We start from the raw sequence: 13,266 nt of genomic DNA, 5'->3' as shown, positions 1-13,266 counted from the left end.
CAGAATAGATAGCCTAGAAAAGAAGCCAATTAGGATAAAACTTAGTTTAGTTTTGACTAATTTGGGGGTCAATACATTATGACATTTTTTACTTGTTGAGATGATCTGTTCCTTGCACATAAAACTGAATTAAAATACCTTTCTAGGTGGTTTGAGATATGAACAGTCAGTGGGAGGCCTGGGAGGTGTTGAGAAAATATTTTTAGTAGGTCCAGGGCTAGAGCTTATTGTGTTGCCGGTAGGAGTCGATGGAGTAGTAGAGTGACACTGTCTAGCGATCTTCTCAACATTGCATGTCAAATTGCAATATGCAGTGAAACACCAGCCATCTCCATCAGTCTTATTGTACATGAGGCTACCTATATGAGAATAAAGCCATGATAGTTATTGTACGCACAGTTGTTACCATGACCAAAATGTCAGTAATGATGAAAATATGAACAGCAACAGATGGCAACAGCCAATTACTTACCAGGAGAGAAAATCTGATCCATGTACTTGCAGAAACACAAAGTTGTTCTGCCTGTTGTTGCTGGGGAACTGGGTTTTTCTGTGGCTGTTGTGGTTGGTTTTTTCGTGACTTTGGCAGTTGTAGTAGGTTTTTCTGTGACTGTCGGCTCTTCTGTGGCAATTGTGGTGGGTTTTTCTGTAGTTGTTGCAGCTTTAGTGGTAGGTTTTTCTGTGACTGCAGTTGTTTTAATGGGTTTTTCTGTGGTTGTAGCAGCTTTGGTGCTGGGTTTTTCTGTGGATGCTGTGGTGGGTTTTTCTGTGGGTGCTGTGGTGGGTTTTTCTGTGACAGTGGTTGTTGTGGTGGGCTTTTCTGTGACTGTTGGCTCTTCTGTGGCAATTGTGGTGGGTTTTTCTGTGGTTGAAGCAGCTTTGGTGCTGGTTTTTTCTGTGACTGCAGTTGTTTTAATGGGTTTTTCTGTGGTTGTAGCAGCTTCAGTGCTGGGTTTTTCTGTGACTGCAGTTGTTTTAATGGGTTTTTCTGTGGTTGTAGCAGCTTTGGTGCTGGGTTTTTCTGTTACAGTGGTTGTTGTTTGGGGTTTTTCTGTAACTGTTGTTTTTTCTCCCGTGACCTGGCTTTCTGTTGATTTCGCTATTGTACTTACGATATTCGTAACAACTTCAGGGGTTGTTGATTTCTCTGTGACTGTTGGCTTTTCTGTGGTTGCTGTGGTGGGTTTTTCTGTGGGTGCTGTGGTGGGTTTTTCTGTGACAGTGGTTGTTGTGGTGGGTTTTTCTGTGGGTGCTGTGGTGGGTTTTTCTGTGACAGTGGTTGTTGTGGTGGGTTTTTCTGTGGGTGCTGTGGTGGGTTTTTCTGTGACAGTGGTTGTTGTGGTGGGTTTTTCTGTGACTGTTGGCTCTTCTGTGGCAATTGTGCTGGGTTTTTCTGTGGTTGCTGTGGTGGGTTTTTCTGTGACAGTGGTTGTTGTGGTGGGTTTTCCTGTGGGTGCTGTGGTGGGTTTTTCTGTGACAGTGGTTGTTGTGGTGGGTTTTTCTGTGACTGTTGGCTCTTCTGTGGCAATTGTGGTGGGTTTTTCTGTGGTTGTAGCTGCTTTGGTGGTGGTTTTTTCTGTGATAGTTGTTGTTATGGTGGGTTCTTCTGTTGTTGTTGCTGCTGGAGTCGTAGGTGCAATAGTGGTTGTAGATTTACACACGTAAACGCAACATTTCACCCGTATTTCATAGTCGTAGCACAAAGGAGGTGCATCTTGGTCTTTGTTGTGACAAGTAAGTCCAACTTCTGGGTTGCATGATACTTTTTGACCTAGATCTTTCAAAGATGTATCCTTGTATTGTGATGCTCTACATTCTATTTCCAGAGGTTTTCTGCAAACACTCAGATCTGGATCAGTAATGTTTTCAATGGCTTCATAGTCTCCGCCTGTTTTAAAATCAGGGTAATTCTCGTTTTTCCAATCTGACCACTTACAAACATAGCAGTCAACAGTGGCTGTAGTGGTGGGTTTTTCTGTGACAGTGGTTGTTGTGGGGGGTTTTTCTGTGAATGCAGTTGTTTTAATGGTCTTTTCTGTGGTTGTAGCAGCTTTGGTGCTGGGTTTTTCTGTGGATGCTGTGGTGGGTTTTTCTGTGACAGTGGTTGTTGTGGTGGGCTTTTCTGTGACTGTTGGCTCTTCTGTGGCAATTGTGGTGGGTTTTTCTGTGGTTGAAGCAGCTTTGGTGCTGGTTTTTTCTGTGACTGCAGTTGTTTTAATTGGTTTTTCTGTGGTTGTAGCAGCTTCAGTGCTGGGTTTTTCTGTGACTGCAGTTGTTTTAATGGGTTTTTCTGTGGTTGTAGCAGCTTTGGTGCTGGGTTTTTCTGTTACAGTGGTTGTTGTTTGGGGTTTTTCTGTAACTGTTGTTTTTTCTCCCGTGACCTGGCTTTCTGTTGATTTCGCTATTGTACTTACGATATTCGTAACAACTTCAGGGGTTGTTGATTTCTCTGTGACTGTTGGCTTTTCTGTGGGTGCTGTGGTGGGTTTTTCTGTGACAGTGGTTGTTGTGGTGGGTTTTTCTGTGACTGTTGGCTCTTCTGTGGCAATTGTGGTGGGTTTTTCTGTGACAGTGGTTGTTGTGGTGGGTTTTCCTGTGGGTGCTGTGGTGGGTTTTTCTGTGACAGTGGTTGTTGTGGTGGGTTTTTCTGTGACTGTTGGCTCTTCTGTGGCAATTGTGGTGGGTTTTTCTGTGGTTGTAGCTGCTTTGGTGGTGGTTTTTTCTGTGATCGTTGTTGTTATGGTGGGTTCTTCTGTTGTTGTTGCTGCTGGAGTCGTAGGTGCAATAGTGGTTGTAGATTTACACACGTAAACGCAACATTTCACCCGTATTTCATAGTCGTAGCACAAAGGAGGTGCATCTTGGTCTTTGTTGTGACAAGTAAGTCCAACTTCTGGGTTGCATGATACTTTTTGACCTAGATCTTTCAAAGATGTATCCTTGTATTGTGATGCTCTACATTCTATTTCCAGAGGTTTTCTGCAAACACTCAGATCTGGATCAGTAATGTTTACAATGGCTTCATAGTCTCCGCCTGTTTTAAAATCAGGGTAATTCTCGTTTTTCCAATCTGACCACTTACAAACATAGCAGTCAACAGTGGCTGTAGTGGTGGGTTTTTCTGTGACAGTGGTTGTTGTGGGGGGTTTTTCTGTGAATGCAGTTGTTTTAATGGTCTTTTCTGTGGTTGTAGCAGCTTTGGTGCTGGGTTTTTCTGTGGATGCTGTGGTGGGTTTTTCTGTGACAGTGGTTGTTGTGGTGGGCTTTTCTGTGACTGTTGGCTCTTCTGTGGCAATTGTGGTGGGTTTTTCTGTGGTTGAAGCAGCTTTGGTGCTGGTTTTTTCTGTGACTGCAGTTGTTTTAATTGTTTTTTCTGTGGTTGTAGCAGCTTCAGTGCTGGGTTTTTCTGTGACTGCAGTTGTTTTAATGGGTTTTTCTGTGGTTGTAGCAGCTTTGGTGCTGGGTTTTTCTGTTACAGTGGTTGTTGTTTGGGGTTTTTCTGTAACTGTTGTTTTTTCTCCCGTGACCTGGCTTTCTGTTGATTTCGCTATTGTACTTACGATATTCGTAACAACTTCAGGGGTTGTTGATTTCTCTGTGACTGTTGGCTTTTCTGTGGGTGCTGTGGTGGGTTTTTCTGTGACAGTGGTTGTTGTGGTGGGTTTTCCTGTGGGTGCTGTGGTGGGTTTTTCTGTGACAGTGGTTGTTGTGGTGGGTTTTTCTGTGGTTGTAGCTGCTTTGGTGGTGGTTTTTTCTGTGATTGTTGTTGTTATGGTGGGTTCTTCTGTTGTTGTTGCTGCTGGAGTCGTAGGTGCAATAGTGGTTGTAGATTTACACACGTAAACGCAACATTTCACCCGTATTTCATAGTCGTAGCACAAAGGAGGTGCATCTTGGTCTTTGTTGTGACAAGTAAGTCCAACTTCTGGGTTGCATGATACTTTTTGACCTAGATCTTTCAAAGATGTATCCTTGTATTGTGATGCTCTACATTCTATTTCCAGAGGTTTTCTGCAAACACTCAGATCTGGATCAGTAATGTTTTCAATGGCTTCATAGTCTCCGCCTGTTTTAAAATCAGGGTAATTCTCGTTTTTCCAATCTGACCACTTACAAACATAGCAGTCAACAGTGGCTGTAGTGGTAGGTTTTTCTGTGACAGTGGTTGTTGTGGGGGGGTTTTCTGTGAATGCAGTTGTTTTAATGGTCTTTTCTGTGGTTGTAGCAGCTTTGGTGCTGGGTTTTTCTGTGGATGCTGTGGTGGGTTTTTCTGTGACAGTGGTTGTTGTGGTGGGCTTTTCTGTGACTGTTGGCTCTTCTGTGGCAATTGTGGTGGGTTTTTCTGTGGTTGAAGCAGCTTTGGTGCTGGTTTTTTCTGTGACTGCAGTTGTTTTAATTGGTTTTTCTGTGGTTGTAGCAGCTTCAGTGCTGGGTTTTTCTGTGACTGCAGTTGTTTTAATGGGTTTTTCTGTGGTTGTAGCAGCTTTGGTGCTGGGTTTTTCTGTTACAGTGGTTGTTGTTTGGGGTTTTTCTGTAACTGTTGTTTTTTCTCCCGTGACCTGGCTTTCTGTTGATTTCGCTATTGTACTTACGATATTCGTAACAACTTCAGGGGTTGTTGATTTCTCTGTGACTGTTGGCTTTTCTGTGGTTGCTGTGGTGGGTTTTTCTGTGACAGTGGTTGTTGTGGTGGGTTTTTCTGTGGGTGCTGTGGTGGGTTTTTCTGTGACAGTGGTTGTTGTGGTGGGTTTTTCTGTGACTGTTGGCTCTTCTGTGGCAATTGTGGTGGGTTTTTCTGTGGTTGTAGCTGCTTTGGTGGTGGTTTTTTCTGTGATCGTTGTTGTTATGGTGGGTTCTTCTGTTGTTGTTGCTGCTGGAGTCGTAGGTGCAATAGTGGTTGTAGATTTACACACGTAAACGCAACATTTCACTCGTATTTCATAGTCGTAGCACAAAGGAGGTGCATCTTGGTCTTTGTTGTGACAAGTAAGTCCAACTTCTGGGTTGCATGATACTTTTTGACCTAGATCTTTCAAAGATGTATCCTTGTATTGTGATGCTCTACATTCTATTTCCAGAGGTTTTCTGCAAACACTCAGATCTGGATCAGTAATGTTTTCAATGGCTTCATAGTCTCCGCCTGTTTTAAAATCAGGGTAATTCTCGTTTTTCCAATCTGACCACTTACAAACATAGCAGTCAACAGTGGCTGTAGTGGTGGGTTTTTCTGTGACAGTGGTTGTTGTGGGGGGTTTTTCTGTGAATGCAGTTGTTTTAATGGTCTTTTCTGTGGTTGTAGCAGCTTTGGTGCTGGGTTTTTCTGTGGATGCTGTGGTGGGTTTTTCTGTGACAGTGGTTGTTGTGGTGGGCTTTTCTGTGACTGTTGGCTCTTCTGTGGCAATTGTGGTGGGTTTTTCTGTGGTTGAAGCAGCTTTGGTGCTGGTTTTTTCTGTGACTGCAGTTGTTTTAATTGGTTTTTCTGTGGTTGTAGCAGCTTCAGTGCTGGGTTTTTCTGTGACTGCAGTTGTTTTAATGGGTTTTTCTGTGGTTGTAGCAGCTTTGGTGCTGGGTTTTTCTGTTACAGTGGTTGTTGTTTGGGGTTTTTCTGTAACTGTTGTTTTTTCTCCCGTGACCTGGCTTTCTGTTGATTTTGCTATTGTACTTACGATATTCGTAACAACTTCAGGGGTTGTTGATTTCTCTGTGACTGTTGGCTTTTCTGTGGTTGCTGTGGTGGGTTTTTCTGTGACAGTGGTTGTTGTGGTGGGTTTTTCTGTGGGTGCTGTGGTGGGTTTTTCTGTGACAGTGGTTGTTGTGGTGGGTTTTTCTGTGACTGTTGGCTCTTCTGTGGCAATTGTGGTGGGTTTTTCTTTGGTTGTAGCAGCTTTGGTGCTGGGTTTTTCTGTGGATGCTGTGGTGGGTTTTTCTGTGACAGTGGTTGTTGTGGTGGGCTTTTCTGTGACTGTTGGCTCTTCTGTGGCAATTGTGGTGGGTTTTTCTGTGACAGTGGTTGTTGTGGTGGGTTTTTCTGTGGGTGCTGTGGTGGGTTTTTCTGTGACAGTGGTTGTTGTGGTGGGTTTTTCTGTGACTGTTGGCTCTTCTGTGGCAATTGTGGTGGGTTTTTCTGTGGTTGTAGCTGCTTTGGTGGTGGTTTTTTCTGTGATCGTTGTTGTTATGGTGGGTTCTTCTGTTGTTGTTGCTGCTGGAGTCGTAGGTGCAATAGTGGTTGTAGATTTACACACGTAAACGCAACATTTCACCCGTATTTCATAGTCGTAGCACAAAGGAGGTGCATCTTGGTCTTTGTTGTGACAAGTAAGTCCAACTTCTGGGTTGCATGATACTTTTTGACCTAGATCTTTCAAAGATGTATCCTTGTATTGTGATGCTCTACATTCTATTTCCAGAGGTTTTCTGCAAACACTCAGATCTGGATCAGTAATGTTTTCAATGGCTTCATAGTCTCCGCCTGTTTTAAAATCAGGGTAATTCTCGTTTTTCCAATCTGACCACTTACAAACATAGCAGTCAACAGTGGCTGTAGTGGTGGGTTTTTCTGTGACAGTGGTTGTTGTGGGGTTTTTTTCTGTGAATGCAGTTGTTTTAATGGTCTTTTCTGTGGTTGTAGCAGCTTTGGTGCTGGGTTTTTCTGTGGATGCTGTGGTGGGTTTTTCTGTGACAGTGGTTGTTGTGGTGGGCTTTTCTGTGACTGTTGGCTCTTCTGTGGCAATTGTGGTGGGTTTTTCTGTGGTTGAAGCAGCTTTGGTGCTGGTTTTTTCTGTGACTGCAGTTGTTTTAATTGGTTTTTCTGTGGTTGTAGCAGCTTCAGTGCTGGGTTTTTCTGTGACTGCAGTTGTTTTAATGGGTTTTTCTGTGGTTGTAGCAGCTTTGGTGCTGGGTTTTTCTGTTACAGTGGTTGTTGTTTGGGGTTTTTCTGTAACTGTTGTTTTTTCTCCCGTGACCTGGCTTTCTGTTGATTTCGCTATTGTACTTACGATATTCGTAACAACTTCAGGGGTTGTTGATTTCTCTGTGACTGTTGGCTTTTCTGTGGTTGCTGTGGTGGGTTTTTCTGTGACAGTGGTTGTTGTGGTGGGTTTTTCTGTGGGTGCTGTGGTGGGTTTTTCTGTGACAGTGGTTGTTGTGGTGGGTTTTTCTGTGACTGTTGGCTCTTCTGTGGCAATTGTGGTGGGTTTTTCTTTGGTTGTGGCAGCTTTGGTGCTGGGTTTTTCTGTGGATGCTGTGGTGGGTTTTTCTGTGACAGTGGTTGTTGTGGTGGGCTTTTCTGTGACTGTTGGCTCTTCTGTGGCAATTGTGGTGGGTTTTTCTGTGACAGTGGTTGTTGTGGTGGGTTTTTCTGTGGGTGCTGTGGTGGGTTTTTCTGTGACAGTGGTTGTTGTGGTGGGTTTTTCTGTGACTGTTGGCTCTTCTGTGGCAATTGTGGTGGGTTTTTCTGTGGTTGTAGCTGCTTTGGTGGTGGTTTTTTCTGTGATCGTTGTTGTTATGGTGGGTTCTTCTGTTGTTGTTGCTGCTGGAGTCGTAGGTGCAATAGTGGTTGTAGATTTACACACGTAAACGCAACATTTCACCCGTATTTCATAGTCGTAGCACAAAGGAGGTGCATCTTGGTCTTTGTTGTGACAAGTAAGTCCAACTTCTGGGTTGCATGATACTTTTTGACCTAGATCTTTCAAAGATGTATCCTTGTATTGTGATGCTCTACATTCTATTTCCAGAGGTTTTCTGCAAACACTCAGATCTGGATCAGTAATGTTTTCAATGGCTTCATAGTCTCCGCCTGTTTTAAAATCAGGGTAATTCTCGTTTTTCCAATCTGACCACTTACAAACATAGCAGTCAACAGTGGCTGTAGTGGTGGGTTTTTCTGTGACAGTGGTTGTTGTGGGGGGTTTTTCTGTGAATGCAGTTGTTTTAATGGTCTTTTCTGTGGTTGTAGCAGCTTTGGTGCTGGGTTTTTCTGTGGATGCTGTGGTGGGTTTTTCTGTGACAGTGGTTGTTGTGGTGGGCTTTTCTGTGACTGTTGGCTCTTCTGTGGCAATTGTGGTGGGTTTTTCTGTGGTTGAAGCAGCTTTGGTGCTGGTTTTTTCTGTGACTGCAGTTGTTTTAATTGGTTTTTCTGTGGTTGTAGCAGCTTCAGTGCTGGGTTTTTCTGTGACTGCAGTTGTTTTAATGGGTTTTTCTGTGGTTGTAGCAGCTTTGGTGCTGGGTTTTTCTGTTACAGTGGTTGTTGTTTGGGGTTTTTCTGTAACTGTTGTTTTTTCTCCCGTGACCTGGCTTTCTGTTGATTTTGCTATTGTACTTACGATATTCGTAACAACTTCAGGGGTTGTTGATTTCTCTGTGACTGTTGGCTTTTCTGTGGTTGCTGTGGTGGGGTTTTCTGTGACAGTGGTTGTTGTGGTGGGTTTTTCTGTGGGTGCTGTGGTGGGTTTTTCTGTGACAGTGGTTGTTGTGGTGGGTTTTTCTGTGACTGTTGGCTCTTCTGTGGCAATTGTGGTGGGTTTTTCTTTGGTTGTAGCAGCTTTGGTGCTGGGTTTTTCTGTGGATGCTGTGGTGGGTTTTTCTGTGACAGTGGTTGTTGTGGTGGGCTTTTCTGTGACTGTTGGCTCTTCTGTGGCAATTGTGGTGGGTTTTTCTGTGGTTGAAGCAGCTTTGGTGCTGGTTTTTTCTGTGACTGCAGTTGTTTTAATTGGTTTTTCTGTGGTTGTAGCAGCTTCAGTGCTGGGTTTTTCTGTGACTGCAGTTGTTTTAATGGGTTTTTCTGTGGTTGTAGCAGCTTTGGTGCTGGGTTTTTCTGTTACAGTGGTTGTTGTTTGGGGTTTTTCTGTAACTGTTGTTTTTTCTCCCGTGACCTGGCTTTCTGTTGATTTCGCTATTGTACTTACGATATTCGTAACAACTTCAGGGGTTGTTGATTTCTCTGTGACTGTTGGCTTTTCTGTGGTTGCTGTGGTGGGTTTTTCTGTGACAGTGGTTGTTGTGGTGGGTTTTTCTGTGGGTGCTGTGGTGGGTTTTTCTGTGACAGTGGTTGTTGTGGTGGGTTTTTCTGTGACTGTTGGCTCTTCTGTGGCAATTGTGGTGGGTTTTTCTTTGGTTGTAGCTGCTTTGGTGGTGGTTTTTTCTGTGATCGTTGTTGTTATGGTGGGTTCTTCTGTTGTTGTTGCTGCTGGAGTCGTAGGTGCAATAGTGGTTGTAGATTTACACACGTAAACGCAACATTTCACCCGTATTTCATAGTCGTAGCACAAAGGAGGTGCATCTTGGTCTTTGTTGTGACAAGTAAGTCCAACTTCTGGGTTGCATGATACTTTTTGACCTAGATCTTTCAAAGATGTATCCTTGTATTGTGATGCTCTACATTCTATTTCCAGAGGTTTTCTGCAAACACTCAGATCTGGATCAGTAATGTTTTCAATGGCTTCATAGTCTCCGCCTGTTTTAAAATCAGGGTAATTCTCGTTTTTCCAATCTGACCACTTACAAACATAGCAGTCAGCAGTGGCTGTAGTGGTGGGTTTTTCTGTGACAGTGGTTGTTGTGGGGGGTTTTTCTGTGAATGCAGTTGTTTTAATGGTCTTTTCTGTGGTTGTAGCAGCTTTGGTGCTGGGTTTTTCTGTGGATGCTGTGGTGGGTTTTTCTGTGACAGTGGTTGTTGTGGTGGGCTTTTCTGTGACTGTTGGCTCTTCTGTGGCAATTGTGGTGGGTTTTTCTGTGACAGTGGTTGTTGTGGTGGGTTTTTCTGTGGGTGCTGTGGTGGGTTTTTCTGTGACAGTGGTTGTTGTGGTGGGTTTTTCTGTGACTGTTGGCTCTTCTGTGGCAATTGTGGTGGGTTTTTCTGTGGTTGTAGCTGCTTTGGTGGTGGTTTTTTCTGTGATCGTTGTTGTTATGGTGGGTTCTTCTGTTGTTGTTGCTGCTGGAGTCGTAGGTGCAATAGTGGTTGTAGATTTACACACGTAAACGCAACATTTCACCCGTATTTCATAGTCGTAGCACAAAGGAGGTGCATCTTGGTCTTTGTTGTGACAAGTAAGTCCAACTTCTGGGTTGCATGATACTTTTTGACCTAGATCGTTCAAAGATGTATCCTTGTATTGTGATGCTCTACATTCTATTTCCAGAGGTTTTCTGCAAACACTCAGATCTGGATCAGTAATGTTTTCAATGGCTTCATAGTCTCCGCCTGTTTTAAAATCAGGGTAATTCTCGTTTTTCCAATCTGACCACTTACAAACATAGCAGTCAACAGTGGCTGTAGTGGTGGGTTTTTCTGTGACAGTGGTTGTTGTGGGGGGTTTTTCTGTGAATGCAGTTGTTTTAATGGTCTTTTCTGTGGTTGTAGCAGCTTTGGTGCTGGGTTTTTCTGTGGATGCTGTGGTGGGTTTTTCTGTGACAGTGGTTGTTGTGGTGGGCTTTTCTGTGACTGTTGGCTCTTCTGTGGCAATTGTGGTGGGTTTTTCTGTGGTTGAAGCAGCTTTGGTGCTGGTTTTTTCTGTGACTGCAGTTGTTTTAATTGGTTTTTCTGTGGTTGTAGCAGCTTCAGTGCTGGGTTTTTCTGTGACTGCAGTTGTTTTAATGGGTTTTTCTGTGGTTGTAGCAGCTTTGGTGCTGGGTTTTTCTGTTACAGTGGTTGTTGTTTGGGGTTTTTCTGTAACTGTTGTTTTTTCTCCCGTGACCTGGCTTTCTGTTGATTTCGCTATTGTACTTACGATATTCGTAACAACTTCAGGGGTTGTTGATTTCTCTGTGACTGTTGGCTTTTCTGTGGTTGCTGTGGTGGGTTTTTCTGTGACAGTGGTTGTTGTGGTGGGTTTTTCTGTGGGTGCTGTGGTGGGTTTTTCTGTGACAGTGGTTGTTGTGGTGGGTTTTTCTGTGACTGTTGGCTCTTCTGTGGCAATTGTGGTGGGTTTTTCTTTGGTTGTAGCAGCTTTGGTGCTGGGTTTTTCTGTGGATGCTGTGGTGGGTTTTTCTGTGACAGTGGTTGTTGTGGTGGGCTTTTCTGTGACTGTTGGCTCTTCTGTGGCAATTGTGGTGGGTTTTTCTGTGGTTGAAGCAGCTTTGGTGCTGGTTTTTTCTGTGACTGCAGTTGTTTTAATTGTTTTTTCTGTGGTTGTAGCAGCTTCAGTGCTGGGTTTTTCTGTGACTGCAGTTGTTTTAATGGGTTTTTCTGTGGTTGTAGCAGCTTTGGTGCTGGGTTTTTCTGTTACAGTGGTTGTTGTTTGGGGTTTTTCTGTAACTGTTGTTTTTTCTCCCGTGACCTGGCTTTCTGTTGATTTCGCTATTGTACTTACGATATTCGTAACAACTTCAGGGGTTGTTGATTTCTCTGTGACTGTTGGCTTTTCTGTGGTTGCTGTGGTGGGTTTTTCTGTGACAGTGGTTGTTGTGGTGGGTTTTTCTGTAGGTGCTGTGGTGGGTTTTTCTGTGACTGTTGGCTCTTCTGTGGCAATTGTGGTGGGTTTTTCTGTGACTGTTGGCTCTTCTGTGGCAATTGATGTGGGTTTTTCTTTGGTTGTAGCTGCTTTGGTGGTGGTTTTTTCTGTGATCGTTGTTGTTATGGTGGGTTCTTCTGTTGTTGTTGCTGCTGGAGTCGTAGGTGCAATAGTGGTTGTAGATTTACACACGTAAACGCAACATTTCACCCGTATTTCATAGTCGTAGCACAAAGGAGGTGCATCTTGGTCTTTGTTGTGACAAGTAAGTCCAACTTCTGGGTTGCATGATACTTTTTGACCTAGATCTTTCAAAGATGTATCCTTGTATTGTGATGCTCTACATTCTATTTCCAGAGGTTTTCTGCAAACACTCAGATCTGGATCAGTAATGTTTTCAATGGCTTCATAGTCTCCGCCTGTTTTAAAATCAGGGTAATTCTCGTTTTTCCAATCTGACCACTTACAAACATAGCAGTCAACAGTGGCTGTAGTGGTGGGTTTTTCTGTGACAGTGGTTGTTGTGGGGGGTTTTTCTGTGAATGCAGTTGTTTTAATGGTCTTTTCTGTGGTTGTAGCAGCTTTGGTGCTGGGTTTTTCTGTGGATGCTGTGGTGGGTTTTTCTGTGACAGTGGTTGTTGTGGTGGGCTTTTCTGTGACTGTTGGCTCTTCTGTGGCAATTGTGGTGGGTTTTTCTGTGGTTGAAGCAGCTTTGGTGCTGGTTTTTTCTGTGACTGCAGTTGTTTTAATGGGTTTTTCTGTGGTTGTAGCAGCTTCAGTGCTGGGTTTTTCTGTGACTGCAGTTGTTTTAATGGGTTTTTCTGTGGTTGTAGCAGCTTTGGTGCTGGGTTTTTCTGTTACAGTGGTTGTTGTTTGGGGTTTTTCTGTAACTGTTGTTTTTTCTCCCGTGACCTGGCTTTCTGTTGATTTCGCTATTGTACTTACGATATTCGTAACAACTTCAGGGGTTGTTGATTTCTCTGTGACTGTTGGCTTTTCTGTGGTTGCTGTGGTGGGTTTTTCTGTGACAGTGGTTGTTGTGGTGGGTTTTTCTGTAGGTGCTGTGGTGGGTTTTTCTGTGACAGTGGTTGTTGTGGTGGGTTTTTCTGTGACTGTTGGCTCTTCTGTGGCAATTGTGGTGGGTTTTTCTGTGACTGTTGGCTCTTCTGTGGCAATTGATGTGGGTTTTTCTTTGGTTGTAGCTGCTTTGGTGGTGGTTTTTTCTGTGATCGTTGTTGTTATGGTGGGTTCTTCTGTTGTTGTTGCTGCTGGAGTCGTAGGTGCAATAGTGGTTGTAGATTTACACACGTAAACGCAACATTTCACCCGTATTTCATAGTCGTAGCACAAAGGAGGTGCATCTTGGTCTTTGTTGTGACAAGTAAGTCCAACTTCTGGGTTGCATGATACTTTTTGACCTAGATCTTTCAAAGATGTATCCTTGTATTGTGATGCTCTACATTCTATTTCCAGAGGTTTTCTGCAAACACTCAGATCTGGATCAGTAATGTTTTCAATGGCTTCATAGTCTCCGCCTGTTTTAAAATCAGGGTAATTCTCGTTTTTCCAATCTGACCACTTACAAACATAGCAGTCAACAGTGGCTGTAGTGGTGGGTTTTTCTGTGACAGTGGTTGTTGTGGGGGGTTTTTCTGTGAATGCAGTTGTTTTAATGGTCTTTTCTGTGGTTGTAGCAGCTTTGGTGCTGGGTTTTTCTGTGGATGCTGTGGTGGGTTTTTCTGTGACAGTGGTTGTTGTGGTGGGCTTTTCTGTGACTGTTGGCTCTTCTGTGGCAATTGTGGTGGGTTTTTCTGTG

At 43.6% G+C, this 13,266-nt stretch overlaps 1 protein-coding gene across 1 annotated transcript in view; it reads right to left on the bottom strand.

Annotated features, from left to right (window-relative positions):
- LOC131973003 (mucin-5AC-like) overlaps window positions 1–13,266 on the bottom strand; it is a 37,732-nt gene that overhangs the window by 8,361 nt on the left and 16,105 nt on the right. Inside the window, 16 exon segments of the mRNA XM_059334838.1 lie at window positions 139–359; window positions 473–964; window positions 1,937–2,313; window positions 2,536–2,617; window positions 2,990–3,263; window positions 3,351–3,459; window positions 3,561–3,691; window positions 3,798–4,444; window positions 4,910–5,565; window positions 6,097–6,512; window positions 7,419–8,223; window positions 9,082–9,497; window positions 9,822–10,244; window positions 11,448–12,294; window positions 12,396–12,472; window positions 12,564–13,232. Coding sequence (XP_059190821.1) covers window positions 139–359; window positions 473–964; window positions 1,937–2,313; window positions 2,536–2,617; window positions 2,990–3,263; window positions 3,351–3,459; window positions 3,561–3,691; window positions 3,798–4,444; window positions 4,910–5,565; window positions 6,097–6,512; window positions 7,419–8,223; window positions 9,082–9,497; window positions 9,822–10,244; window positions 11,448–12,294; window positions 12,396–12,472; window positions 12,564–13,232 — 6,642 coding nt within the window.

The sequence above is a fragment of the Centropristis striata genome, chromosome 6 (genome assembly GCF_030273125.1).
Source record: "Centropristis striata isolate RG_2023a ecotype Rhode Island chromosome 6, C.striata_1.0, whole genome shotgun sequence".
Classification (NCBI taxonomy): domain Eukaryota; kingdom Metazoa; phylum Chordata; class Actinopteri; order Perciformes; family Serranidae; genus Centropristis; species Centropristis striata.
This window is presented reverse-complemented; position numbering and strand designations above follow the sequence as displayed.